The 26,446-nt window shown below is 37.9% G+C and overlaps 1 protein-coding gene across 3 annotated transcripts; it reads right to left on the reverse strand.

The window, feature by feature from the left end:
• Window positions 1-987: 987 nt before the first annotated feature.
• LOC307123687 (B-cell receptor CD22-like) lies at window positions 988-26,446 on the reverse strand. 3 transcript variants are annotated; one of them, XM_079812330.1, is made up of 12 exons: window positions 26,352-26,446; window positions 25,972-26,048; window positions 25,449-25,802; window positions 13,715-13,966; window positions 11,755-12,096; window positions 6,802-7,047; window positions 6,149-6,409; window positions 5,974-6,070; window positions 5,816-5,864; window positions 5,613-5,693; window positions 5,294-5,528; window positions 988-1,381 (listed from the first exon to the last, which is right to left on the reverse strand). In XM_079812330.1, exons 2-11 carry the CDS (start codon window positions 26,024-26,026, stop codon window positions 5,424-5,426), a joined length of 1,842 nt encoding a protein of 613 aa, XP_079668456.1. In that variant the 5' UTR covers window positions 26,027-26,048; window positions 26,352-26,446; the 3' UTR covers window positions 988-1,381; window positions 5,294-5,423. The 3 variants fall into 3 exon arrangements, with proteins under 3 accessions (XP_079668456.1, XP_079668455.1, XP_079668454.1); XM_079812329.1 differs by lacking the exons at window positions 25,449-25,802; window positions 25,972-26,048; window positions 26,352-26,446 and adding exons at window positions 18,415-18,768; window positions 20,550-20,612; window positions 20,930-21,278; XM_079812328.1 differs by lacking the exons at window positions 25,449-25,802; window positions 25,972-26,048; window positions 26,352-26,446 and adding exons at window positions 18,415-18,768; window positions 20,550-20,626; window positions 20,930-21,269.

The raw sequence follows: 26,446 nt of genomic DNA on the forward strand, positions 1-26,446 counted from the left end.
TGGTGACATGCTTCATGCCTCAATGCATTCTGGGAGCCATGGATGAGTTTTGCATGATGCACCCAGAATGCATTGCGACATGAAGCATGTCACCATTGTTGAGATTCATACGCTGATTCTTGATGTCTGTGTGTGAGAAATTCCCGCAGGAGTTAAAAGTGCTTATTGTGTGATGTGTTATTAAACTGGAAAACAAGTTTTATGTACGTGTTTTAAACATCGATCAGTTTATCTGATGAAAACGCTGCTGGATCTCCTGCTGTAGAGTCACAACGCTACTATAATCCATGACTCTCAGGAGATCAGCAAATAAGGCACTATATGATGATAACTGTATCACCAACAACAAGCCAACATCATCTGTCATCAACTTGTCATCATCAATTTTCTCTTGCTGTTCTCACTGTAACAAACAGTTACAGAAGCCAGAGAGAAAAAATACTGACAAGTCAAGGGTCAAGATCCCAACTAAAGCAACACTGATCACCATAATGGTGGCGTCAAACAAAACTATTATTTTCAATAAATCATCAACATCTAAACCTCAGTAAGAGCTTCTGTAGACGTCTGACAGAAATAAAGTCAGTCTGGTTAGTAATGTGTGAAGCTGGTAATGCTGTTTGTGGAGTTGTTTAATCCTCCTCTGCTGAGATCTTCAGAGATTTAATGTCTTCTTTTATCTTCAGTTGATTTAATCTAAAGTTGTGGCTGAAGTCAGTTGTAGTTCTTGTGTTTCTCATCACTAATGGTCAATCATCACTTAATTAATCACTTAATTATCTCATTAACTTTAACACTTCTTAAGTGTTACTTTTAACACCCTGTAGTGTGGACACATATGTACACTGAGGAGTGTTAATTTAACACTGGGGATTTTGCTGTGTGGAGATGCACATCCCTAGTCTGGACACACACATGAAATATCAGTTATAATATCAGTTATAATATCAGTTATAATATCAGTTATAATGAGAAATACACACAGCAGCTTCAGAGAAATGTTTATTTGAGATGTCGGTATAAACACTACAAAAATGATGATGTTTCTCCAGTAAAGATTCAGCAGAAGAAAATCCAGTCAACAGAGCTGTCAGACATGACAGAAACTAGAGACTTTAACACAATCAGTTCCAGATTACTGAGATTAACATGAAAATACTGCTTAGCTGGCATATTAACATACACACATTTCATTTTTAATGTGAAGCAGACTCTAAAGTATTGACTAAATGTTGCTGCAATCTTATTTTATAAATTTGAATTGCACATGTTTCCTCCTAAAATGCATTTGCATATGCAGCACAAACATAAAATATGAAATTGAGGCTAAAATATAGATATGCAAGACTAATACACACAAAAAAATAAAATTCTGCAAACTCTTATACACAGCAAAATCCCCAGTGTTAAATTAACACTCCTCAGTGTACATATGTGTCCACACTACAGGGTGTTAAAAGTAACACTTAAGAAGTGTTGAAGTTAATGAGATAATTAAGTGATTAATTAAGTCATGATTGACCATTAGTGATGAGAAACACAAGAACTACAACTGACTTCAGCCACAGCTTTAGATGAAATCAACTGAAGATAAAAGAAGACATTAAATCTCTGAAGATCTCAGCAGAGGAGGATTAAACAACTCCACAAACAGCATTACCAGCTTCACACATTACTAACCAGACTGACTTTATTTCTGTCAGACGTCTACAGAAGCTCTTACTGAGGTTTAGATGTTGATGATTTATTGAAAATAATAGTTTTGTTTGACGCCACCATTATGGTGATCAGTGTTGCTTTAGTTGGGCTCTTGACCCTTGACTTGTCAGTATTTTTTCTCTCTGGCTGCTGTAACTGTTTGTTACGGTGAGAACAGCAAGCGAAAATTGATGATGACAAGTTGATGACAGATGATGTTGGCTTGTTGTGTATGATACAGTTGTTATCATCATATAGTGCCTTATTTGCTGATCTCCTGAGAGTCATGGATTATAGTAGCGTTGTGACTCTACAGCAGGAGATTCAGCAGCGTTTTCATCAGATAACCTGATCAATGTTTAAAACATGTACATAAATCTTGTTTTCCGGTTTAATAACAAATCACACAATGAGCACTTCAAACTCCTGCGAGAATTTCTCACACACAGACATCAAGAATCAGCGTATGAATCTCAACAATGGTGACATGCTTCATGTCGCAATGCATTCTGGGTGCATCATGCAAAACTCATCCATGGCTCCCAGAATGCATTGAGGCATGAAGCATGTCACCATTGTTGAGATTCATAGGCTGATTCTTTATGTCTGTGTGTGAGTTACTCTCGCAGGAGTTAGTAGTGATTAGTGTAGAATCTGCTTTAAAACATATTCAGCTTTATTGATTAAAACCGATCTGGATCTTTCCTGAAATCACATTAAAATCAAAGTTAATCAGTGATTTAAATCACTATACAATGATCCTATTCTTATCACTGAGCAGTCAACAGCATCTGATTGTGTTTACTCTTGCTTTTCTTGCCATAGCAAACTCAGTTACAGCAGCCAGAGAAACACTAATGTTAAAATGTCATCAAACTGCCCAACTAAAGAAAACACTGATCACCATGGTGGTGACATTAAAAAAGTTCCAACACAAAATAAACAAAAAAGTAATTCTCAATAAGAGCTTCTGTACACTCTAAAAAGAGATGTGTTAAAAATGACACATGTTGTGTTAGTTTTAACACATGTAGTGAGTGTGCTCAGGGACAACACATGTTGTGTCAAATTTAACACGATAAATGTGTAAGTCATTTTAACACACTAATTGTGTCAGGTAATCACATACTCAGATGTAATTTTAAAAATAAAGTGAAACTAAATTATTAAGCATTTAATCAATAGTCGAGTACAGAACGCATGTGCACACAAAGTACAATGTTTCAAACTCTATGACTCTATAAACTCAATTATTCACACTTCAACACCACATCGATGCCGCTTTTGAGAAAAGATCATGAAGAGATAACAGTTGACAGAGTTTGCGCTTTGAATTAAATTAAAATGTAGCAACTGATAAAACATTCTATATAAATAACTTTTATTTACTCAGGCCTGTTTGTTTGAGAACATAAACACTGCATACAATGCACAATGATGGTGTGTGTCGCGCTTTATAATATGATGTGTTGAGAACAACACAACCAGATGTGTTAAAAATTGACACATGTTGTGTCAGTTTTAACACATGTAGTGTGTGTGCTCAGGGACAACACAAGTTGTGTAGATTTTAACACATATTGTGTGTGTGTGTTCTCAGGGACAACACATGTTGTGTAGATTTTAACACATGTAGTGTGTGTGCTCAGGGACAACACATGTTGTGTAGATTTTAACACATGTTGTGTAGATTTTAACACATGTAGTGTGTGTGCTCAGGGACAACACATGTTGTGTAGATGTTAACACATGTAGTGTGTGTGCTCAGGGACAACACATGTTGCGTAAAATTTAACACACAACCTGTGTCATTTTCTTTAACACATCTCCGTGTTACCTGTAACTCAACTAATGTGTTATTCCTCTTACACAGAAGTGTGTTGAAACCTTTTACACAATAATGTGTTATAGTTACACAACGTGTGTCAGATGTGTGTTACATGTTACTTCCTGTGTTTGGATGAACACTGACACGTATTGTTAACTTGTGTTTAGTCCATTGACGTTTCATAAAGAGTGTTTGACTGTTTATTGTATTACCTGGATGTTTTAGACATCATGAATCTACACACACCAGCTCTTATTGAGATGAACAGAGGTTTAGATGTTGATGGTTCATTGAATGTTTCATCTGAAGTCACCAGAATCGTGATCAGTGGCTCCTTTATTTGAGCTCTTGACCCTTTACTTGTCTTTTAATTCTTCTCTTTCTGCTGTAACTGCCTTTTAATCAAATATGTTTGTTATGGCATGAAAGAAAAAACGATCAGAAGTTTCTTGATCAAGTCATAATCTCAAGATCTGATCCAGTTTATGATTAAATGGATGGTATACATTTACTTTAGTTATGTGCTGTTAGCTATAAAAGTTTTGTGAAGTTAGTCCATGATGTCCAGCAGTGCAGAATGAATTCTTAAAAAAATACAAATTCAATGTTTTCAGAAAGTTTAGAGCTGCAGCAGATACTCGTCAAACACACACACATCAAGAATCAGCTCATGAATCACAACAATGGTGACAAACGCTTCATCCTGCAGTGCATGCTGGGAGTCATGGATGAGTTTTGTACTATGGTGACTCCCAGAATGCATTGCGGGATGAAGCTTTTGGTTTGTTACCATTATTGAGATTCATGAGCTGATTCTTGATATGTGTGTGTGCCTGTGTGACACCATAGACTAGAACATCCTATGTGCTCTGTGTATCTAAAATCAAATGTGCAGATAATGACAATAACATAAAAAAAATTATTAATAACTGAAAATATCATTTACAGTAAAGTTTTAGATATCAAACACTTGCTGAGCTCAGCAAATGTATGTGATGATAACATCATCATCTGATCATAGTTTTCTCATGGTAATTTCTGCTGCTTCAAGTGTGCATAATAAACACACAGTCACAGCAAACAGAGAAAAACTGATGTGAAAGAGTCAAGGGTCAAGAGCTCAAATAAAGGAGCCACTAATCACGATTCTGGTGACTTCAGATGAAACATTAAATGAATCATCAACACAAATCCTGTTCATCTCAATAAGAGCTTCTGTCTGACAGAAATAAAGTCAGTCTGGTCAGTGATAACAAGTGAAAAGCGGTGAAAGCATTTGAAAAAGACATTGAAAAAGACATTGAAAAAGAGGCTTGATGTGATTGGCTGCCAAAACACCCACTGACGTTCTATCCAGAGTAACATTTAACACACATTGTGTGTTATATCTACACAACATGTGTCAAAATACCATCAACACACTCAGTGTGTTGTTTTTTAACACATCTCTTTTTAGAGTGTAGATGTCTGACAGAAATAAAGTCAGTCTGGTTAGTAATGTGTGAAGCTGGTAATGCTGTTTGTGGAGTTGTTTAATCCTCCTCTGCTGAGATCTTCAGAGATTTAATGTCTTCTTTTATCTTCAGTTGATTTCATCTAAAGCTGTGGCTGAAGTCAGTTGTAGTTCTTGTGTTTCTCATCACTGATGGTCAATCATCACTTAATTATCTCATTAACTTTAACACTTCTTAAGTGTTACTTTTAACACCCTGTAGTGTGGACACATATGTACACTGAGGAGTGTTAATTTAACACTGGGGATTTTGCTGTGTAAGCTCAATTGCAATATACAGAGTTGAAGAAAGCAGAATGTGACTGCTAATGAAATGATGAGCTGCTGATGATGGATGGTCAGTTTCTGAGGAGCATCAGTCAGCAGTGAGGCAGTGAGGAGAGTTTAATGTGGATCTGCTGAAGTCACTGCTAGAGTCTCATATTCAGAAGATCTGGACTGAAGCTCAAGAGCCGTGTAGGTGTCGTCAGGAGCTCTGGACTGAACACCCTGTGAGAGACAGATCAACAAACAGCCTGTTTATGTGTGGATCTGCTGAATCTGACTGAGGAAGTGTTTGAGACGTTTACTGACTGGGATTGTGCTGTAAATGTCAGCAGATGTTCTGGACGCTGGATCCAGAGCTGTGTATGTCTCATCACTCGCGTCAGCCGTCTGTAGAGAGACATTTATACACTGATATTGCTTCATACACACTATTGTGTTCATAGCTCAATGACACAACACAATCGCACTGTATTGCAGTTGTAGATGGAGGTGTGTGTTTGCCGACTCGCCTGCTTTTGATTCACGTCTGCAGTTCCTCCTTCTCTCCTCTTCTTCCTCCTGAAAACAGAGAGAAAACTATATTTACAAAGAAAAGGCTTGAAATAGAGTCAGTTTACTTTAGATCTGAGATTGATGTTTGTTTAGTGTGAGGAAAAACTTCACACACTTGATGAACACAATGATGATGATGATGATAATGATGATGATGAAGATCAATCCCGCCACGAGCCCAGAAACTGTGTGCAGAGCCGCTCTCTGAACCCCTGAAACAAGATCATCATGAAGATCATTTCACACGAGAGACAGATGAAACTGAAAGAGTGTGTGTTTATAGGAAATACCTTTAACAGAGACTGAAACAGACGCTGATCTCTGAGATCCGTATTTATTCTGAGCCTCACAGTAGAAGCGTCCACTGGAACTGGAGCTAAAGCTGGAGATGCTGAAACTCTGTCCAGATCCAACAGCTGAGGTTTGATCCTCCTTAAACCAGCTGAAGTTCAGAGCCGGAGGGTTTGAGTCACTGATGCAGCTCAGAGTCACTGAATCTCCCTCCACTATTACAGACCGACTGACCCACACTGAGACGCTCTCTGGAGGATCTACAGGAAATATATATAAAACATTAATATAATTATTTATTAATGCCATGACCTTCCATAATCATTATTAAATTACTGAAGTTTATCTGTAAGTATAGATCAAAATAGTGATGGAAAAGGTACAAATCTACATCTGAACTGGTGCAAAATTAATAAAACAATATTACATTTTCAGATTTATATCAACCCAAGAATAAGATTTATATAAAGGATCACTAAACACAGATTCATACTTTACATTCATTTTGAATATTATTAATAAATCATGTCTGATTAACTAAAATGTCATGCAGTCTGTATGATTTGGCCTGAATTTATCAAACAACCCTGAGCTAAATTCTGAATAATCTGTGAAATATTTCTCTGATATTAATGAATCAGTTTATACTCACATTCAACATTAAGATAAACAGCAGGAGAGATCAGATGCTCATATCCTCTTACAGCACATTGATAGTTTCCTTCATCAGAACGACTGACTGACCACAGCTGAAGCTGATTCAGTGTTTGATCAGGTAATGTGTGTGTGTTTCTGTACCAGATGAATGTTGTGTGTTCAGGCAGAGAGCAGCTGCTCTTACATCTCAGAGTGACTGAATCTCCCACTTTCACACTCTGATGTGTCTCCACCTGCAGGTCTGACACAAAAACAACAACAACAACAACAACAACATCATCATCATCATCATCATCATCATCAACAACAACAACATGACACCTTCTGTTTACATTCACACGTGAGTCTGCTCGCTGCACAGAGAGCGCTGACGCATCAGATTCGCGATATGTTTTAAACAATGTGATAAAAACACACGCAAGTCCGACACAAATGTTGCATATATAAAATTAGTGATGTGAGAACGCAAACTGTATCATCATTCTGCCGACAGAAACATAAACAAAGCAGAAGCGCATTCGTCTTTTATTAGATAATCTCCTTCTAAAAAAGCAGACTGTTTGGATTTATATGAAATGGTAACTACAATAAGATTGCATTTGTAACATTAACTAAGGTTAATAAATGCTATAGATGTATTGTTCATTGTTAGTATGTTCATTTCAACATTAAACTGAGTTTGAATTTTTATTTTATCTGTTTACCTTGGTTAATGCACTATGAACTAACATGAATGATCAAGGTACAATTGTATTGCTCATATTAAAACATGCTGTAAAAATGTATGCATAATGCATATAGTTAATGTAAGCTAATACATCCTTGTTGCATATCACAGTAAAATCCCCAGTGTTAAATTAACACTGCTCAGAGCACATATGGTCCCACTCTACAGAGTGTTAAAGTAACACTGAATCAGTGTTAAAGTTAATGAGATAATTAAGAGATTAATTAAGTGATGATTGACCATTAGTGATGAACACCTGATGATAATGAGCAGAATCACTGAAGAAAAGAGAAAAAAGAAAAACACAAGAACTACGACAGACTATAAAAAAGACATGAAATCTCTGAAGATCTCAGCAGAGGAGGATTAAACAACTCCACAAACAGCATTACCAGCTTCACACATAACCAGACTGACTTCAACAACATCATCATCATCATCATCATCATCATCATCATCATCATCATCATCATCATCATCATCATCATCATCATCATCATCAACATAAACATCAACAACATCATCAACTGATTCACTGTCAGCACATCTGAATCGTTCCCTATCCCCTATATAGTGCACTGTCTGAATCGTTCCCCATCCCCTATATAATGCACTGTCTGAATCGTTCCCTATCCCCTATATAGTGCACTGTCTGAATCGTTCCCTATCCCCTATATAGTGCACTGTCTGAATCGGTCCCTATCCCTTATATAGTGCACTGTCTGAATCAGTCCCTATCCCTTATATAGTGCACTGTCTGAATCAGTCCCTATCCCCTATATAGTGCACTGTCTGAATCAGTCCCTATCCCCTATATAGTGCACTGTCTGAATCAGTCCCTATCCCCTATATAGTGCACTGTCTGAATCAGTCCCTATCCCCTATATAGTGCACTGTCTGAATCAGTCCCTATCCCCTATATAGTGCACTGTCTGAATCAGTCCCTTTCCCCTATATAGTGCACTGTCTGAATCGTTCCCTATATAGTGAACTGTCTGAATCAGTCCAATCCCCTATATAGTGCACTGTCTGAATCAGTCCCTATCCCCTATATAGTGTACTGTCTGAATCGTTCCCTATCCCCTATATAGTGCACTGTCTGAATCATTCCCTATCCCCTATATAGTGCACTGTCTGAATCGGTCCCTATCCCCTATATAGTGCACTGTCTGAATCGTTCCCTAACCCCTATATAGTGCACTGTCTGAATCGTTCCCTAACCCCTATATAGTGCACTGTCTGAATCGGTCCCTATCCCCTTTATAGTGCACTGTCTGAATCATTTCCTATTCCCTATACAGTGCACTGTCTGAGTCGTTCCCTATCCCCTATATAGTGCACTGTCTGATCGTTCACTAACCCCTTTATAGTGCACTGTCTGAATCGTTCCCTATCCCCTATATAGTGCACTGTCTGAATCAGTCCCTATCCCCTATATAGTGCACTGTCTGAATCAGTCCCTATCCCCTATATAGTGTACTGTCTGAATCAGTCCCTATCCCCTATATAGTACACTGTCTGAATCGGTCCCTATCCCCTATATAGTGCACTGTCTGAATCAGTCCCTATCCCCTATATAGTGCACTGTCTGAATCAGTCCCTATCCCCTATATAGTGTACTGTCTGAATCGTTCCCTATCCCCTATATAGTGCACTGTCTGAATCATTCCCTATCCCCTATATAGTGCATTGTCTGAATTGGTCCCTATCCCCTATATAGTGCACTGTATAGTGCACTGTCTGAATTGTTCCCTAACCCCTATATAGTGCACTGTCTGAATCGGTCCCTATCCCCTTTATAGTGCACTGTCTGAATCGTTCCCTATCCCCTATATAGTGCACTGTCTGAATCAGTCCCTATCCCCTATATAGTGTACTGTCTGAATCGTTCCCTATCCCCTATATAGTGTACTGTCTGAATCGTTCCCTATCCCCTATATAGTACACTGTCTGAATCGGTCCCTATCCCCTATATAGTGCACTGTCTGAATCAGTCCCTATCCCCTATATAGTGTACTGTCTGAATCGTTCCCTATCCCCTATATAGTACACTGTCTGAATCGGTCCCTATCCCCTATATAGTGCACTGTCTAAATCAGTCCCTATCCCCTATATAGTGCACTGTCTGAATCAGTCCCTATCCCCTATATAGTTTACTGTCTGAATCGTTCCCTATCCCCTATATACACTCTAAAAAATGCTGGGTTAAAAATAACCCAAGTTGGGTTGAAAATGGACTAACCCAGCAATTGGGTTGTTTAAACCCAGCAATTGGGTTGTTTTAAGCAAATATTTAACCCAACCGCTGGGTTAAAACAACCCAATTGCTGGGTTAGTCCATTTTCAACCCAACTTGGGTTATTGTTAATCCAGCATTTTTTAGAGTGTAGTGCACTGTCTGAATCATTCCCTATCCCCTATATAGTGCATTGTCTGAATTGGTCCCTATCCCCTATATAGTGCACTGTATAGTGCACTGTCTGAATCGTTCCCTAACCCCTATATAGTGCACTGTCTGAATCGTTCCCTATCCCCTATATAGTGCACTGTCTGAATCGGTCCCTATCCCCTTTATAGTGCACTGTCTGAATCGTTCCCTATCCCCTATATAGTGCACTGTCTGAATCGGTCCCTATCCCCTATATAGTGCACTGTCTGAATCAGTCCCTATCCCCTATATAGTGCACTGTCTGAATCATTCCCTATCCCCTATATAGTGCACTGTCTGAATCATTCCCAATCCCCTATATAGTGCACTGTCTGAATCATTCCCTATCCCCTATATAGTGCACTGTCTGAATCATTCCCTATCCCCTATATAGTGCACTGTCTGAATCGGTCCCTATCCCCTATATAGTGCACTGTCTGAATCATTCCCTATCCCCTATATAGTGCACTGTCTGAATCATTCCCTATCCCCTATATAGTGCACTGTCTGAATCATTCCCTATCCCCTATATAGTGCACTGTCTGAATCATTCCCTATCCCCTATATAGTGCACTGTCTGAATCGGTCCCTATCCCCTATATAGTGCACTGTCTGAATCATTCCCTATCCCCTATATAGTGCACTATGTGCCATTCGTAGAGAAGAGTAAATGTGTGACTGATTTCAGCTTCAGTATCTGTTTATAATGTAGGGGGCGGGGCTTCAGATTCTAGAGAGCATTTCATTGGACAGAAAATCTGATGTCATCAAATTCATCCATATTGGCGGAAGTGAGAGACTAAATTCGCACGGGATTAGTATTATCTGGTGATTTGTAATAATTGCAGAGAATGTCTGTGATCTTAATCCTGTGCGAAATGGCCATGTCTGTAATATGTAAAGTAAAAAAAGGGGATAGAAGTCATGGCGCTGACATTTCGGGACCGGAGTTGCGCAGTAGAGAGCAGGAAGTAGAGGCGCGATTATCAAAAGCCCGCCCACACTCTCGCAGATGCAGAACAATTCATTATGTTGGTGTGAAATAAACAGTTATAGAAATGTAGAAATTAAAGCTAAAGCTCCAATCTCCTCCCCAAAATCCCGAAAAAAGTCTGTTAGTGCCTCAGTGAAAACTTCACTCAGAGAAGCCGTCAATCTCAGCTGTCAATCATGACGTCACACCCCCCATTATTATAGCATCACATAACTCACTAAAACTAAACTTATTTAAAAAACGCTTGAAATTAAATCATCGTAATAAAAACTTCCTAAAATGACCGAAACCATCTTTAGGAAACAATTATTTACTAATCTAGTAGTTTACTGAGAGAACACTTCAAAGTGTACTTTCCTAAACTAAATAAATGTGCTGCAAGTATTAAAACAGTAAACTACTAGTATACTTATAAGTTCACTTGTAGTTCAAATGAGAAACACAGTTGTGAAGTAGTTTACTACTAAAGTTTACTAGTGTACACTCATAGTTCACTTAAACATATACTTTCTAAACCGTGGACCAATTTAGTCCCAAGCGGTTCTGAAATAGTGCACTAACAAGTTTACTAGAACATTGATATCATTATACTTACAAAAACATTACTTAAGTGTACTTCATAAAATGAACTTGAAGTATAATTCTTTTTCATAAGGGAATACTACAATAATAATATTATAATGTTATTGTAATGTTACAATATTTATAATGTAATGTGTTAATATTATTAAAACACTAAACTTTATTTAAACTTTATCTTATATAATGAATGCAAAGAGCCAGAGTTGACTAGTTTTACCTGTGACATCAAGCCGAGCTCCTGGAATCACCGTCCATCTGTTATACTGTGTGTTATACGTATCTCTAATTCTGCAGTAGTAGACGAGTTTATCAGCTTCTGTTACAGCCGTCAAAGTGAGACTGGAAGTGTGTTTATCTTCTCTCAAACACTGAACTCTTCCGCTCTTCTCTGAACACAGATCAGCTGATTCTCCAGCAACAGGTTTGGTCCAGAAACCTTTTATGAGCTCATATCTCTGAGGATATGTTGCAGTGCAGGATATTGTCACTGATGATCCCTTTAATGCACAAACATATGAAGGGCTGTAATTCACTCCCTGATCCCACAGACCATCAACCCCTGAAACACAGACATGAGGAAAATAATTAAAGAGGCTTTTGTTTAAAGAGACGTTTGAGTCTTTCAGCAACAAACACAGAAATCTTTTGTTTTCTTCTGCACTTTTCACAGCTCACTATCAGAGATTTCAGTTGGTGTCTATAGGGATGTGCCTGAAGCCGAATACTATGTTCGATGTAGATCTGATGTGCTGTACTGTAACCAATACCACAGCCTAACCATGTCCCTTTAGGGGCTCCGTAGCGATATTCATTTTCTGTGCCTTTCCGAATTCAGATTTAGGCTTCTGGCACATCCCTCACAAACTCACAGTCAAATACATTAAATTAAATGAGGTAATTTCAATCAAATATTACTGAAAGATCATTGCACTTCTTAGAAAGAAGTTATGTGAACTCAATAACTGATCATATTAAGCAGAACTCAAACTACATGAGTTATATATTTCTAGTTCCCAGCATGCTTTGCTTCAGACTCTGAAAGGAAGTGTTATTTTATGTGTTTTGCAGAACATTAATGGAGGGTGAGATGTGTTAGTGTTTAATGTTGTTGTGTTGAGATTTAGAAGGGATTCTGCTGTCTGAGTTTTGGGGGTTAACATGGGGTTAAATGGTCAATTGAAGAGCCAGTTTTACTTTATAATACAGTCAAACCTGAACATTGCATTAGAAAGAGAACAAATGGAAAGCATTTTGTTACCCATTGTTTTATTTGATTCATTGATTTTATTTAACATATTTTCACATTTCTCTGTAACAGTTTCCCCAGTCTCATATTTCCCTATGTGTGTTTGTGTGTGTGAGTGTGTCTATTTTGCAACCTTGATGGCTTACAGTCTCATGCTTTCATTGCTGTGCACTTTATTTCTTACATTGATGAATAATTGCTTTTATTTCACACATTTCCCAAAATTAGCTTTTGGAATGACACGTGTTCATTTGTGTGTGCATGTGTTTTTGTGTGTATAAATGTGTGTATGTGTGTGTGTGTGTGTGTGTGTGTGTGTGTGCGTGTGAGGTTTTGTCTGTTTTGCACTCTTGATGTTTTAGAGATTCACTCCTTCACTGTTGTCCTTTTTTCTGCATACTGGCTGATTTGTAGATTGTATGCACAAAAAATCTCTGTATTTTCATATTTTTGCTAATTTCCCATTTATTTCCAATGGGGGTCATTTTTGACCCGAAGGTCCTGAGTGTGACTATTTTTTTTTTACGACCACTTAGACTTTTCAAATCCTGTCCCCATTTGTTTGGGTGTTCATGTACCAAGTACCAATAAAGTCACCAAGGTTCGGACCATTCCGATGAAGCTACGATTTAAAAAAAATAATAATAATTTGTGGCTAGTAAGATACATTCATAACATTTATCTAGTACATGGATAATTGTGCGTGCATTCATTAATCATTTTGAGTCTAAAATCATCCCATAGTTGCATAAGAATCAGATCAGCTGATAGCGGAGCTTGACTACACGGCCGGCCTGAACTGCCTGGTTTTTATAATTAAATGCATCAAGGCAAACAGCTTCCTCAATTAAATTTTTTTTAATAAATTGTTGTGTTTTAGAAATTCAAAAAGTGTGAAATATTTCATATTAATGAATCAGTTTATACTCACTTTCAACTGTAAGATAAACAGCAGGAGAGATCAGATGCTCATATCCTCCTACAGCACATTGATAGTTTCCTTCATCAGAACGACTGACTGACCACAGCTGAAGCTGATTCACTTTCACAATTCCTTTAGTTAATCTCTGTGTGTTTCTGTACCAGATGAATGTTGTGTGTTCAGGCAGAGAGCAGCTGCTCTTACATCTCAGAGTGACTGAATCTCCCACTTTCACACTCTGATGTGTCTCCACCTGCAGGTCTGACACAAAAACAACAACAACAACAACAACAACAACAACAACATCAGCAACAACAACAACATCATTAACAACATCATCAACAAAAACAACAACATCAACATCAACAACAACCAGTGGCAGCTGGTCAATAGAGGGCGCTGGGGCGCCGCCCCCATCAAAATTCCAGAAATATACATGTATACAAAAATGATATACGAGTGAAATAAAAATAAAATAGTTTACTCATGCGATGTGCTGGCTGTTAGTAAGAGCCTCAGCATTGAATAAAAACTGGCTTTGATGGGTTAAGTATTTAATATGTTCTTCAATATGTTTCATGTGGTTTCATGCGTGAGGGACGCCGGACAAATGGACGTCTATCTGAGTCTAAAAATATACGGGAGCATGTGACCTGAAGCTGGTCTCTAATTGGTTCTTAAAGATCCTCCTCCAGACGCAGGTCGCTGCGTCCCTGGCGAATCAGAATTGGATGCGTGTTATTTTATCCAATCTGATTGGTTCTTGTCACCTGTCATTCAACTTTCCGTTCTTGGCCACTAAAGCTAAAGTGCGCGGGTGACACAGTCACTCCGACTCCGCCAAAACCTTGCTAGGATGATCAGTTTCGTAGAGATTGTAGCAGTTAAACCAAATTCTTTCACAAGGCATTCGTTGGAAGATCCCGAACCGGACCAACGTGATTTACAGATCCAGCAGCCACAGGCCAGAGACAGAGGAGCTGCACTCGGAGCTTCACCTGCGCTTGTTATGAGAAACGGAGGAGGCTGGCTGGATGTGTTGTTAGCAATGCCCTTTATTGCTTTCCCTGTCTTTTATTTCAAAGTGTCGGTACTTTTTGTAGTTTTGTGGACAACAACGGGGGTAAGAGACCTCAAATATCTGACTGAACAATGCAAACGTCATGACACTACTGAGATGACTGACTATAATCAGAGAGTCATTGACAAATTTGCTTGCCAGAAAGAAAGGAGAGCAAAATGTATGTTCAAGTAGTTAACATGCTAGTCTGTTGTTGCTGTTTTCTTTTTGTTTTTCATTTCCTCATTCAATTATATGTGGGAAATGAATGTGTAAAAAGATAAAAGTGAAGACACTGTTTTCTCTTTTAATGCTTGAATTTAGTCAACATGCATCTTGATACTCGGCTAGTCCTTCTGACGTCTGCCGCCGGCTCTGATGTCTCTGTAGTGGTTAAACGTCAGATATAATTCCTCTCTAACTGGCGATCCTTGGTCTCATTAATCTATAATTTATTCCCTGCCAAATCGTTTTGACTGAGGGCAAAGTGAAGTTTCATAACTTTATATTTTTAGGCTATTTAACTTTACCGTTGTAGCCGACTAGCGCTGACTTTGTTTGACTGAATTGTTTGCTTTATTTCTTGTATAGCTTCTTATACCTTTTACTTATACTTAACTTTTATTATGGCTATATTGATCATACATAAACTGACATTTAACAAAAAAGTGCCTGGGTTGTGTTTTATGTCATTTATAATTGTATTACATGATAATCATATATATGCACATTGTTTGAACCACCGACAATTTTTTTAATGTAAGCGAAAAGAGGCAGGTTTGTGTTTTTTATTTCGTTTTGTTATAAATATTCATACAGTGAATGTATGTATGCGTTGCCTCAACCACATTTGTGTGGCTATTAAGTATGTTTATTTTTTTTATGAAAATGAAGAGGCAGAGTGGGAGCTATCAAGAACGCTGCTGTTCAATTAATCACTGGACTTGTGTCCTCCCGTCCTCGAGAGTTCGTTCTCCTGAGTCGAACTTTGCAAGTCTGAACAAGCAAGGACGCAAGTCAGAAGATCGCGTTGGTATTGAGAAACGGCCAATATAAATAGTAACTCCACCAGCAGTCGCTTTTACTGATCTGACCTGCTAAATTCCTGATTTATAACTGCCACATGACCTGACAAAAATCACCATACATTAAATAGCGGCTGAGAACCACTTTCCACTTCTTTGACAAGTTTTTTCTTAAAATACTATCAATGTCAGCCATGGTTCTTGCATAATGTTTTATGTACAATAATAATTCTCACATGCAAGACATTAAAATGGCGCCACTTTCTGATCTCTCACTGTCCAATGACAGTGCGTGTTACTTTTCAAAGTGGAGAGGGTTTGGCTCTTCAAACTGAGGCGAAAGTTGATTGGTTGCTCCCACGTGTGTAGTGTCCAATGACATTTTTTAACTCGATTGACAAATGGATAAAGAAAAGCATTTGGCAAAACGACAAAGAAAAGCAATTGGCAAATAGAGAGAGAAAAGCGTTTGCCAAATGCTTTTTTAAAAAGCGATTTAAAATGTGCATTTAAAATGATTTATTAATTTACTTTTTATTGTTTTATTAATATGCGTTTTAAAACATTAATTAAATAAACAGTTTTAAATGTGTCTATTTATTTATACATTTAAAATGTTTAATTTAATGTATTGTTTTATTGTTTTATTTAACTACATTTAAAAACATGACTTAAATAAACAACTTTAAATATATCTATTAATTTGTCCATTTAAAAGTGATTGATTTATATAGATTTTTATGTTTGAATTATTAAATTGATAAATTGATTCTTCATTTTATTTTTAAGTGTCACTCCTGGTCCTCCATAACGGAGACCTTACGGCCACAGCTCTGAGCGGCCGCGTCGACTATGGAGGTGGAGAACATGGTCCACTCGGACTCAATATCTCCAGACTCCCTCGGGATCCGGTCGAAGCTCCGCCGGAGGTGGGAGTTGAAGATCTCTCTGACAGGGGCTCGGCCAATCGTTCTCAACAGATCCTCACAGTACGTTTGGGCCTACCGAGTCTGTCCATTTCTTCAATGTACAGGAGTTTTAATCCCCACAGTGGATGCATAAGAGGCTCATATTTCATATTAAAGACATTGACTTGAAGAAATTGATATCACAGATAAAAAGCACAGATTTTTATACTAATAATTTTTTCTTTCTAATGATTTTTAGTCATAGGCTGTCTGCATATTAACAGGTAACCCATAATTTTTTTGTTTTCTGTAAAATATAAATATTATTATACTGTTATATTTATTCTTAAATGCTCTATTTAAATTTTTTAATAATGAATGTTATTGTAATAGTAATATTTCTTATTTTTATTTAGCAATAATAATAATCATAATAATTATTATTAGTCATATTAATATATAAACACAAAATGTTATACACACTTTTCATTTGTAAAAAAAATTATAATAATAATCGCATTTTAAATCGCAATCGCAATTTTAACCAGAATAATCGCAATTAGATATTTTCCCCAAATCGTGCAGCCCTAGTTTCACATTAGTTTCACAAACAACAACAACAACAACAAAATTACGTCAACACATTGAATAACGCTGCGTGTTTCAAGGCTCTTCAGTGGGCCTTTAAATTTGACCTAGTGATTTTATTTCTGCTGTTCCTCAGTTCAGGATGAGTGTGAAGAAGCTGAAACAACCTCCTCCCAAGAAAACACCATTGGATGATCTACTTGAGGGACTTTTTGAGGATTTGTTTTAAAATTTCAATTGAGTTATTATTTGACAAAAAAATATATTAATTTTTATACAGAAATATTTTGTCTGAGAAATAAAAGGACTTTTATTTTATAATTTTGTTTAAAAAAATCATGAGAAAATCGTATTGCATCGTGAGTTGAGTGAATCGTTACATCCCTAAACCTCAGAGCAGTTTATTATTGAGTCCAAATCTTGATCTTGCATGTATGAGAGTGTTTGCAGTGACGATTTGTGCTAGATAAGATATTATATTTTGGTTTGTTTCTTGATGAACTATTGCACATGTAATAGACTGTGTGCGTCTGCGGCTGATTTGGATTGCTCGTCAACTGAGTCTTCCTCGGTAAGAAGCAATAGGCAAATCCAATGGTGCAATTTGAGAATTTATTGAAAAGGAGTCAGGTACATGGAGATGGTGGTTTAGGTGTTAAAATAACAAATAGGTGGATTTGTGTGGGTGTGTGTGTGTGTGTGTGTGTGTGTGTGGTTGTATCTTAAGGACGCACACAGCACTTCTACACACAAGACTAGCGCAGGATTAACTGAGGATGGCCATTCTCTGCACCGTGAATAATGCTCTCATAGCCCCAGACTACACGGAAGTGAAGGTGCCACAAGCAATCAGAACTACAGATGAACACATGCATTCTGGGTAATGTAGTCTATATTAGGGCACGGACTTTTAACAGCACACCTTCACAACACTTCAGTCAATATCAGTCAAAAGGCACATCATTTTAAGACATTTCTGCAACTTGAAAGCTTGAAGGTCATCTGATGTCATTATTTGAACAAGAGCAAATAAAGAAGGTCATTCTGCAGATTCAGTGACATAAGAAAGTGCTTGATGTGTGTGTTTGTGTGTTTCTGTGTCTATTTCTGAGAGTTGACTAGTTTTACCTGTGACGTCAAGCTGAACTCCAGGAATCCCCGTAAATCTTCCATCCGCTCTGTGTGTAGTAAATCTGCAGTAGTAGACGTGTTTATCAGCTTCTGTTACAGCCGTCAAAGTGAGACTGGAAGTGTCTTTATCTTTATCTTCACTCAAACACTGAACTCTTCCTCTCTTCTCTGGATCTGAACACAGATCAGGTGGATCTACAACACCTACAACAGGTTTGGTCCAGAAAACTTCTTTGAGCTCATAACTCTGAGGATATGTTGCAGTGCAGGATATTGTCACTGATGATCCCTTTAATGCACAAACATATGAAGGGCTGTAATTCACTCCCCAATCCTGCTGACCATCAACCCCTGAAACACAGACATGAGGAATGAAGAGGCTTTCATGTGTTTTAGAGCAATATACAAAACATATCTGTTCACTTTTGAGCATTTCTACACAGTAAAATCCCCAGAGTTAAATTAACACTGCTCAGAGCACATTTGGTCCCACTCTACAGAGTGTTAAAGTAACACTGAATCAGTGTTAAAGTTAATGAGATAATTAAGAGATTAATTAAGTGATGATTGACCATTAGTGATGAACACCTGATGATAATGAGTAGAATCATTGAATAAAAGAGAAAAAGAAAAACACAAGAACTACAACTGACTATAAAGAAGACATTAAATCTCTGAAGATCTCAGCAGAGGAGGATTAAACAACTCCACAAACAGCATTACCAGCTTCACACATTACTAACCAGACTGACTTTATTTCTGTCAGACGTCTACAGAAGCTCTTATTGAGGTTTAGATGTTGATGTTTTATTGAAAATAATAGTTTTGTTTGAAGTCACCATCATGGTGATCAGTGTTTACTTTAGTTGGGCTCTTGACCCTTGAGTTTGTAACATTGTTTTTTCTCTGGCTGCTGTAACTGTTTGTTACGGTGAGAACGACAAGAGAAACTTGATACTTGTTGTGTATGATACAGTTATTATCATATAATGGCCTTATTTGCTGATCTCTTGAAAGTCATTGATTATAGTAGCCTTCTGACTCTAGAGCATAAGATTAAGATAAGCACTGTTTTCATCAGAAAAACTAAACAATTATCAAAAAACTTTACACAGATTACACAATAAGCACTTCTAATTCCTGCGAGTTTTACTCACTCACAGACATCAAGAATCAGCCTATGAATCTCAACAATGGTGACATGCTTCATGCCGCAATGCATTCTGGGTGCATTAAGCAAAACTCATATATGTCTCCAAGAATGCATGAAGCATGTCACCATTATTGAGATTCATAGGCTGATTCTTGATGTCTGTGAGTGAGTTAATCTCGCAGGACTTAGAAGTGCTTAGTGGACAATCTGTTTCAAAACTTACTCTTTTACTCTTCAAACTGTGCTGGCACTTTTCTAGAATCACAATAAAAAAAGGTAATAGTATATTATTCATACTCAGTTATAAGATCTATTAATTAAATCACTACACAATGATCATATTCTTATCACTGAGTAGCCGACAGCATCTGATTGTGTTTACTCTTGCTTTTCTTGCCATAGCAAACTCAGTTACAGCAGCCAGAGAAACACTAATGTTAAAAAGTCATCAAACTGCCCAACTAAAGAAAACACTGATCACCATGATGGTCACATTAAAAACTAACGATTTTCAAAACAAAATCAAACAAAAAATCTGTTAATTCTCAATAAGAGCTTCTGTAGTCGTCTGACAGAAATAAAGTCAGTCTGGTTAGTAATGTGTGAAGCTGGTAATGCTGTTTGTGGAGTTGTTTAATCCTCCTCTGCTGAGATCTAAAAACTGAGATTTAATGTCTTTTTTATAGTCAGTTGTAGTTCTTGTGTTTTTCTCTTTTCTTCAGTGATTCTGCTAATTATCATCAGGTGTTCATCACTAATGGTCAATCATCACTTAATTAATCTCTTAATTATCTCATTAACTTTAACACTGATTCAGTGTTACTTTAACACTCTGTAGAGTGGGACCATATGTGCTCCGAGCAGTTTTAATTCAACACTGGGGATTTTACTGTGATATGTTATCTGACAGCAAAACACTCATGTCCGTTTATGAGTGTGAAGAGCTCAATCATCTTTAGTTCAAATATCTGTATCTCACCCGCAGTCATGATCACTACGATCAGAGGAAGAGACTTTATGAGAGACGACACCATAGTGACTTCTGCAATCAGAAAACTGACAATTATGACATTATGAGCATCATCGACACACAACATCACAAACTCTGTTTGACAGATGAAGCACACGATGATCTGAGAATAATCCACGGCTCATTGAAGGCTTGACGTGAACTGATGATGTTTCTCATGTCAGGCCTCGTGTGTCTAAAGAGCTTCACACAATATTTACATCTACAGCAGAGATTGAGCTTCTGGAGTCAGAATCACTTCATCAAACCAACATTCACCTACAACAGTTTTACAAATATCACTCGTAGCTGAACTGAATTAATATAAATAATGTTTAAAATGTTCTTACCGCTCTGCAGTGTCGATGTGTCGATGCCGAAGTGAGAAAAACATCCGCAGTTTAATCGTCCAACGCCTCATTTTCACACTTTATAAAGTGCAGCTATAAATGTCGGCCTTGCTCTTCCTGTTATGAGTGACCGCCATCTCAACCACACAAGATCAACTGGAGAAGAAAGTTAATGTCTGCAGATGTCAAACACACGTCAAGCTTTATCTCTGTGGAGCTCACGATTGTTCAATCTGTGTGAGAGAATATGTGAAAGATGTTTGCTTTGAGAAAGAACAGTGTAAAGATGCTCATCACGGCTCAGGAGCGTCTGAGCAGCTTCTCTACAGCTCTTAGTGTCACTTCCTCTTTCTCACACAAACTCTGTGTTTAACACATGAAGCAGTGGACGACACACACACACACACACACACACACACACACACACACACACACACACACACACACACACACACACACACACACACAGGGGCGTAAATCACGGGGGGGACGGGGGGGACAGGACCCCCCCAATCTGAGGGCTGTCCCCCCCTAAAAACCATGCTGAGTATTGTAAATAATATAATGATATATACTTAAAATAAATGTGTAAGTAGTAAAACAATACAAAAGCAAACGGGACAAAAAATGCGTTTAAGTTTAGAAACATTTTGAGTCCCCCCTCCCCCTTGCCCCACAGTGGTTTGATCCACCGCGCACCTCAACTAACGTTACCCATTGAACGTAAAAAAAACTACCACCACAAGTTTGGGGAGAGAACAAAGCTCTTCACACAGCAGTTGTAAAACTCCAGTAAGCTGTCAATACTATTTTATTCACTTTAAACATCAGATGAAGTGACTCTTTTCTCTTTAATACAGATTAGGCAAAACACTGTTAGCGTCACTTGCCCACCGCGGCACTGCCCCGGGCCACCGTTGTTTTCATTTTTATAGTAATAAAATAATTTTGTTTAGTTAGAGAACAGACACAACAATTAAAAACTGAACGTGTCTGCTCAATACAGCACGAGCCGAACTAGAGTCAGATTTCATTCATCATTTGAGCAAACAGCTGACAGACAAGATGATCGCGGAAGTTTTGGTTTCAAAGCGAAATGTAAAAGTGCCTATCATTGTGTGTCAGTGTGTCATTGTACTGTTTTCTTGCTGTGTTTTTCATTAAGAATAATAGGCAAATGAACCCATAATTCAAGCAACCCACCCTCGAATTGGCGCTAATTCTAAATCTAAAGTAGCCTAAATGCGCGCGGCGCTCTGTCAGATCTGTGTTGGGTTTTGCTCAATATGATAAGTGGCAGATCAGAGGGCTTGCTGCAGTTGAATATCTAAAGATCTGAATATCATAGTATAAAATACTATGTGGAGGATGCAAGATCATTTTAAATAATATGACTGTGTGGTGAACCTACTCATATTTAAACAACTATTGCTTTGTGTTGTTGGTCAGATAAAATGACAGAGAAAAGAAAAACGGACATTAGATAATTATTCAGTGCACCAAAACGCCAAATAAGCACAATTTTTTTTTTTTTTTGTGGTACACATATCCTTACAAGTACGATTTTGGCTGTATTATTTGTGTCCCCTTCAAAAATTGCTCTTAAGAAATTTCATGTTTATCGTCCCCCCCTACTGTTAGATAAAATTTACGCCCCTGCACACACACACACACACACACACACACACACACGTAACTATCAGCAACTACATTGTGTGTAAGTGGGTCAGTGCCAGTTTCTGACAGACAACTCAAGCTCTCAGATACCAGACCGACAACAGATACAGGAAGAATAGTTTTACTGGTCTTAAAAACACTACATCACTAACAGATCTATTTAATAACTCCCAAAAATGGCCCAATGGTGCTCACAGCAGAGCCAAATGACCTCCAGCTGCTCCTCTGTGGATCTATGGGTGGAGGGATGGAGTTATGGGTCGGTTAGGGTGTGGTTGGACCGTCTAGCTCCACCCTTTACACCCACATCACATCCAGAGAGGAGGAGCTGGACGTCTCGCTCCACCCTTTACACCCACATCACATCCAGAGGGGAGGAGCTGGACGTCTCGCTCCACCCATGGCTCTGCAGTGAGCAGCCTCTTAAAATGGAGAAATTACATCCATTACTCAAATCTTTTCTGCTCTTCCATTGACTTTACTGTCATCTAGTGGTCAAAAACATGAAGTGCACTTTACAGCCGTCACAGCAGCTGCTTTAATGTCTGATTCTTAGATGTGTTGATTTTAGAAGTAATAAAAGTGACCAAAGTTGTAATTTTTCCCAGTATTGTTCACTAGTGTTAGGAGAAGCTAATGTGTGAACAGAAGGAAATAATGTGAATTATAAAGATAATGTAATAAAAAATGCACTATATAAAATGACTCAAGCTTTACAGTCGGATGGGAAATCTCGCCGAACGCTGGCACTTTTTGGACAATAGCTGGTTATTTTGCTTCATCTATCAGTCAATATGTCGCCAATCCTACATCTCAGATTATCCTTTGACCAACAAATGCACAAAAGACACAGTGTGAACACAAATCAAACACACTGACTTGTTTCAGCAGCTTCAACATAACAGAACTTGAACTAAGAACATCTAAGTCCACTTTTGAGGCCAAAGAAAAAACTAAAACATTTAATTTGGACTCAAAACCAACTGAGTGACTGTACAATCTGTTTATTTTACCTGTTCATTATATAATTCATCGGATGATATCAGTAACAATGAGATTTAAGAGCAAATCTTACACAATAAGCAAAAACACATTTAATGGTTACATATTAATTAGGGGTGTAACGATTCATCTACTACATCGATGTATCGATTTATTTTCCTATGATCTAACTACATCGATCTGTGCTCGGCAAGTTGGCCTTCCGGACGACATATATCGATCTAACATCGTTTTAAAAGGTAATCAATCGATTGTATCGATCATAGGAAATAACGCATTGGATTTAAGCACGTCAGACTTTATATGGATGTTTTTTCTTAGCACTTTTAATGATAAAGGCGTTAAACGTTACTCGATTCAGTCTGCCTATCTGTGACATCATCGCAACGCACCAGCAGCAGCGCTCATTGAAATGAATGGGATCGTGTCGCTTTGTCGCTGCGTGTTGCTGGCGGTGTGAACGGGGCTTGAGAAAACAAAACATAGCATGGCGGATGGCAGAGGAGAAGCCAACGAGCGAGAAATTATCAAGCCACCAGGAGAAAGCGCTACCTGTACTTTCAACCCTGGCTAAATGTTACCTGTGCATTCCTGACACCAGCGTGCCAGCAGAGCGAGTTTTAGTACTGCTGGACACATAGTGAACGCACAGAGAAGTGTTCTGCAGCCAGATCATGTTGATATTGTTGAAAAAGAAATCTGTAGAGTCATTGAAGAGTAGTTGGTTACATTTTATCTTTTGTTAAATATTGTTTGTTTATTAAACTGAGAGTAGTAGCAGGTTTAGCCAGTTTATTCAACCTGAAGAAATGTTGGTTGCACTTTATTTTTGATATTAATATTGTATTTGTATTATTTTAATGTTGAAAAACAACAGCAAAAGTAGCAGGTAAACTTACTATTAATTAAACCTGAAGAGTAGTTAGTTACACTTTATTTTTGATATTAATATTGTAATATTTGTATGTTGGAAAACAAAAGCAGAAGTAGCAGGTTAACCTACTGTTGAAATGTTGGTTGCACTTACTGTGCTTTTATTGAAAATGTATTGAATATTGAAAATGAGAGCAGAAAAGGTTAACTTCCTGTTAATTCAACCTAAACTGTTGGTTGCACTTTATTCAAATAAAATTTTAATGCATTTGCCATTAATTGTTGTTTACTTGTTTGTTTATATCCATAATTAATTGATATACCGGATTCCCTTACAAGAAACAACAGGAATCTAGGAAACTTCACCTGCACTGACCAGTATCCAGATATTTATTTCAGTCACACAATTTTTGGCTAAAAAGTTACTGAATCGATTTCAAGTCACTGAATCGTTTTGGATCGTATCGTTCTAAATTAACCAATATCGTCCTTGAATCGTATCGACAACCTCAAATCGTGATACGAATCGTATCGTTGTTAAAACGAATCGTTACACCCCTATTAAAAATGTATAAACTAAAATAACTATCTTCTGCCTGAACATCACACACATCATTTTACGGCGAAAGAGTGACCTTTGACCCGACACATGACATTTTGACCAACACAGAAGCTCAGAGGATAGAGCAAAACAAAACACGGTCATGAATTAGAGTATAAAACAAGCATTTTTAAAGAGAAATGTGGGAGGATTTTGATATAAGAGAAGAGGAGCTTGAGTTTGTTGCTCAGACCCATTATTCTGAACCGTGAGAGACGTCAAAGCTTCTCCTACATCATACGCAAATATCTCCTTTTGTGTTCCAACAAATAAAGAAGGTCATTCTGCAGATTCAGTGACATAAGAAAGTGCTTGATGTGTGTGTTTGTGTTTCTGTGTCTATTTCTGAGAGTTGACTAGTTTTACCTGTGACGTCAAGCTGAACTCCAGGAATCCCCGTAAATCTTCCATCCGCTCTGTGTGTAGTAAATCTGCAGTAGTAGACGTGTTTATCAGCTTCTGTTACAGCCGTCAAAGTGAGACTGGAAGTGTCTTTATCTTTATCTTCACTCAAACACTGAACTCTTCCGCTCTTCTCTGGATCTGAACACAGATCAGGTGGATCTACAACACCTACAACAGGTTTGGTCCAGAAAACTTCTTTGAGCTCATAACTCTGAGGATATGTTGCAGTGCAGGATATTGTCACTGATGATCCCTTTAATGCACAAACATATGAAGGGCTGTAATTCACTCCATAATCCCACTGACCATCAACCCCTGAAACACAGACATGAGGAATGAAGAGGCTTTCATGTGTTTTAGAGCAATATACAAAACATATCTGTTCACTTTTGAGCATTTCTCTGTTATCTGACAGCAAAACACTCATGTCCGTTTATAAGTGTGAAGAGCTCAATCATCTTTAGTTCAAATATCTGTATCTCACCCGCAGTCATGATCACTACGATCAGAGGAAGAGACTTTATGAGAGACGACACCATAGTGACTTCTGCAATCAGAAAACTGACAATTATGACATTATGAGCATCATCGACACACAACATCACAAACTCTGTTTGACAGATGAAGCACACGATGATCTGAGAATAATCCACGGCTCATTGAAGGCTTGACGTGAACTGATGATGTTTCTCATGTCAGGCCTCGTGTGTCTAAAGAGCTTCACACAATATTTACATCTACAGCAGAGATTGAGCTTCTGGAGTCAGAATCACTTCATCAAACCAACATTCACCTACAACAGTTTTACAAATATCACTCGTAGCTGAACTGAATTATTATAAATAATGTTTAAAATGTTCTTACCGCTCTGCAGTGTCGATGTGTCGACGCCCAAATGAGAAAAAACATCCGCAGTTTAATCGTCAAACGCCTCATTTTCACACTTTATAAAGTGCAGC

This window comes from Gobio gobio, assembly GCF_949357685.1.
Source record: "Gobio gobio genome assembly, chromosome: 3".
Classification (NCBI taxonomy): Eukaryota; Metazoa; Chordata; class Actinopteri; order Cypriniformes; family Gobionidae; genus Gobio; species Gobio gobio.

Bases quoted from the DNA above. Each gene is read 5' to 3' on its own strand.
- LOC307123687 (XM_079812328.1), bottom strand. From the start codon at position 21,000: ATGAGGCGTTGGACGATTAAACTGCGGATGTTTTTCTCACTTCGGCAT. The intron at 20,627-20,929 runs GTAAGAACATTT...CATAATTGTCAG, and splicing joins CACATCGACACTGCAGAGCG to TTTTCTGATTGCAGAAGTCA. The intron at 12,097-13,714 runs GTGAGTATAAAC...TCTGTGTTTCAG, and splicing joins TGTTTATCTTACAGTTGAAA to GGGTTGATGGTCTGTGGGAT.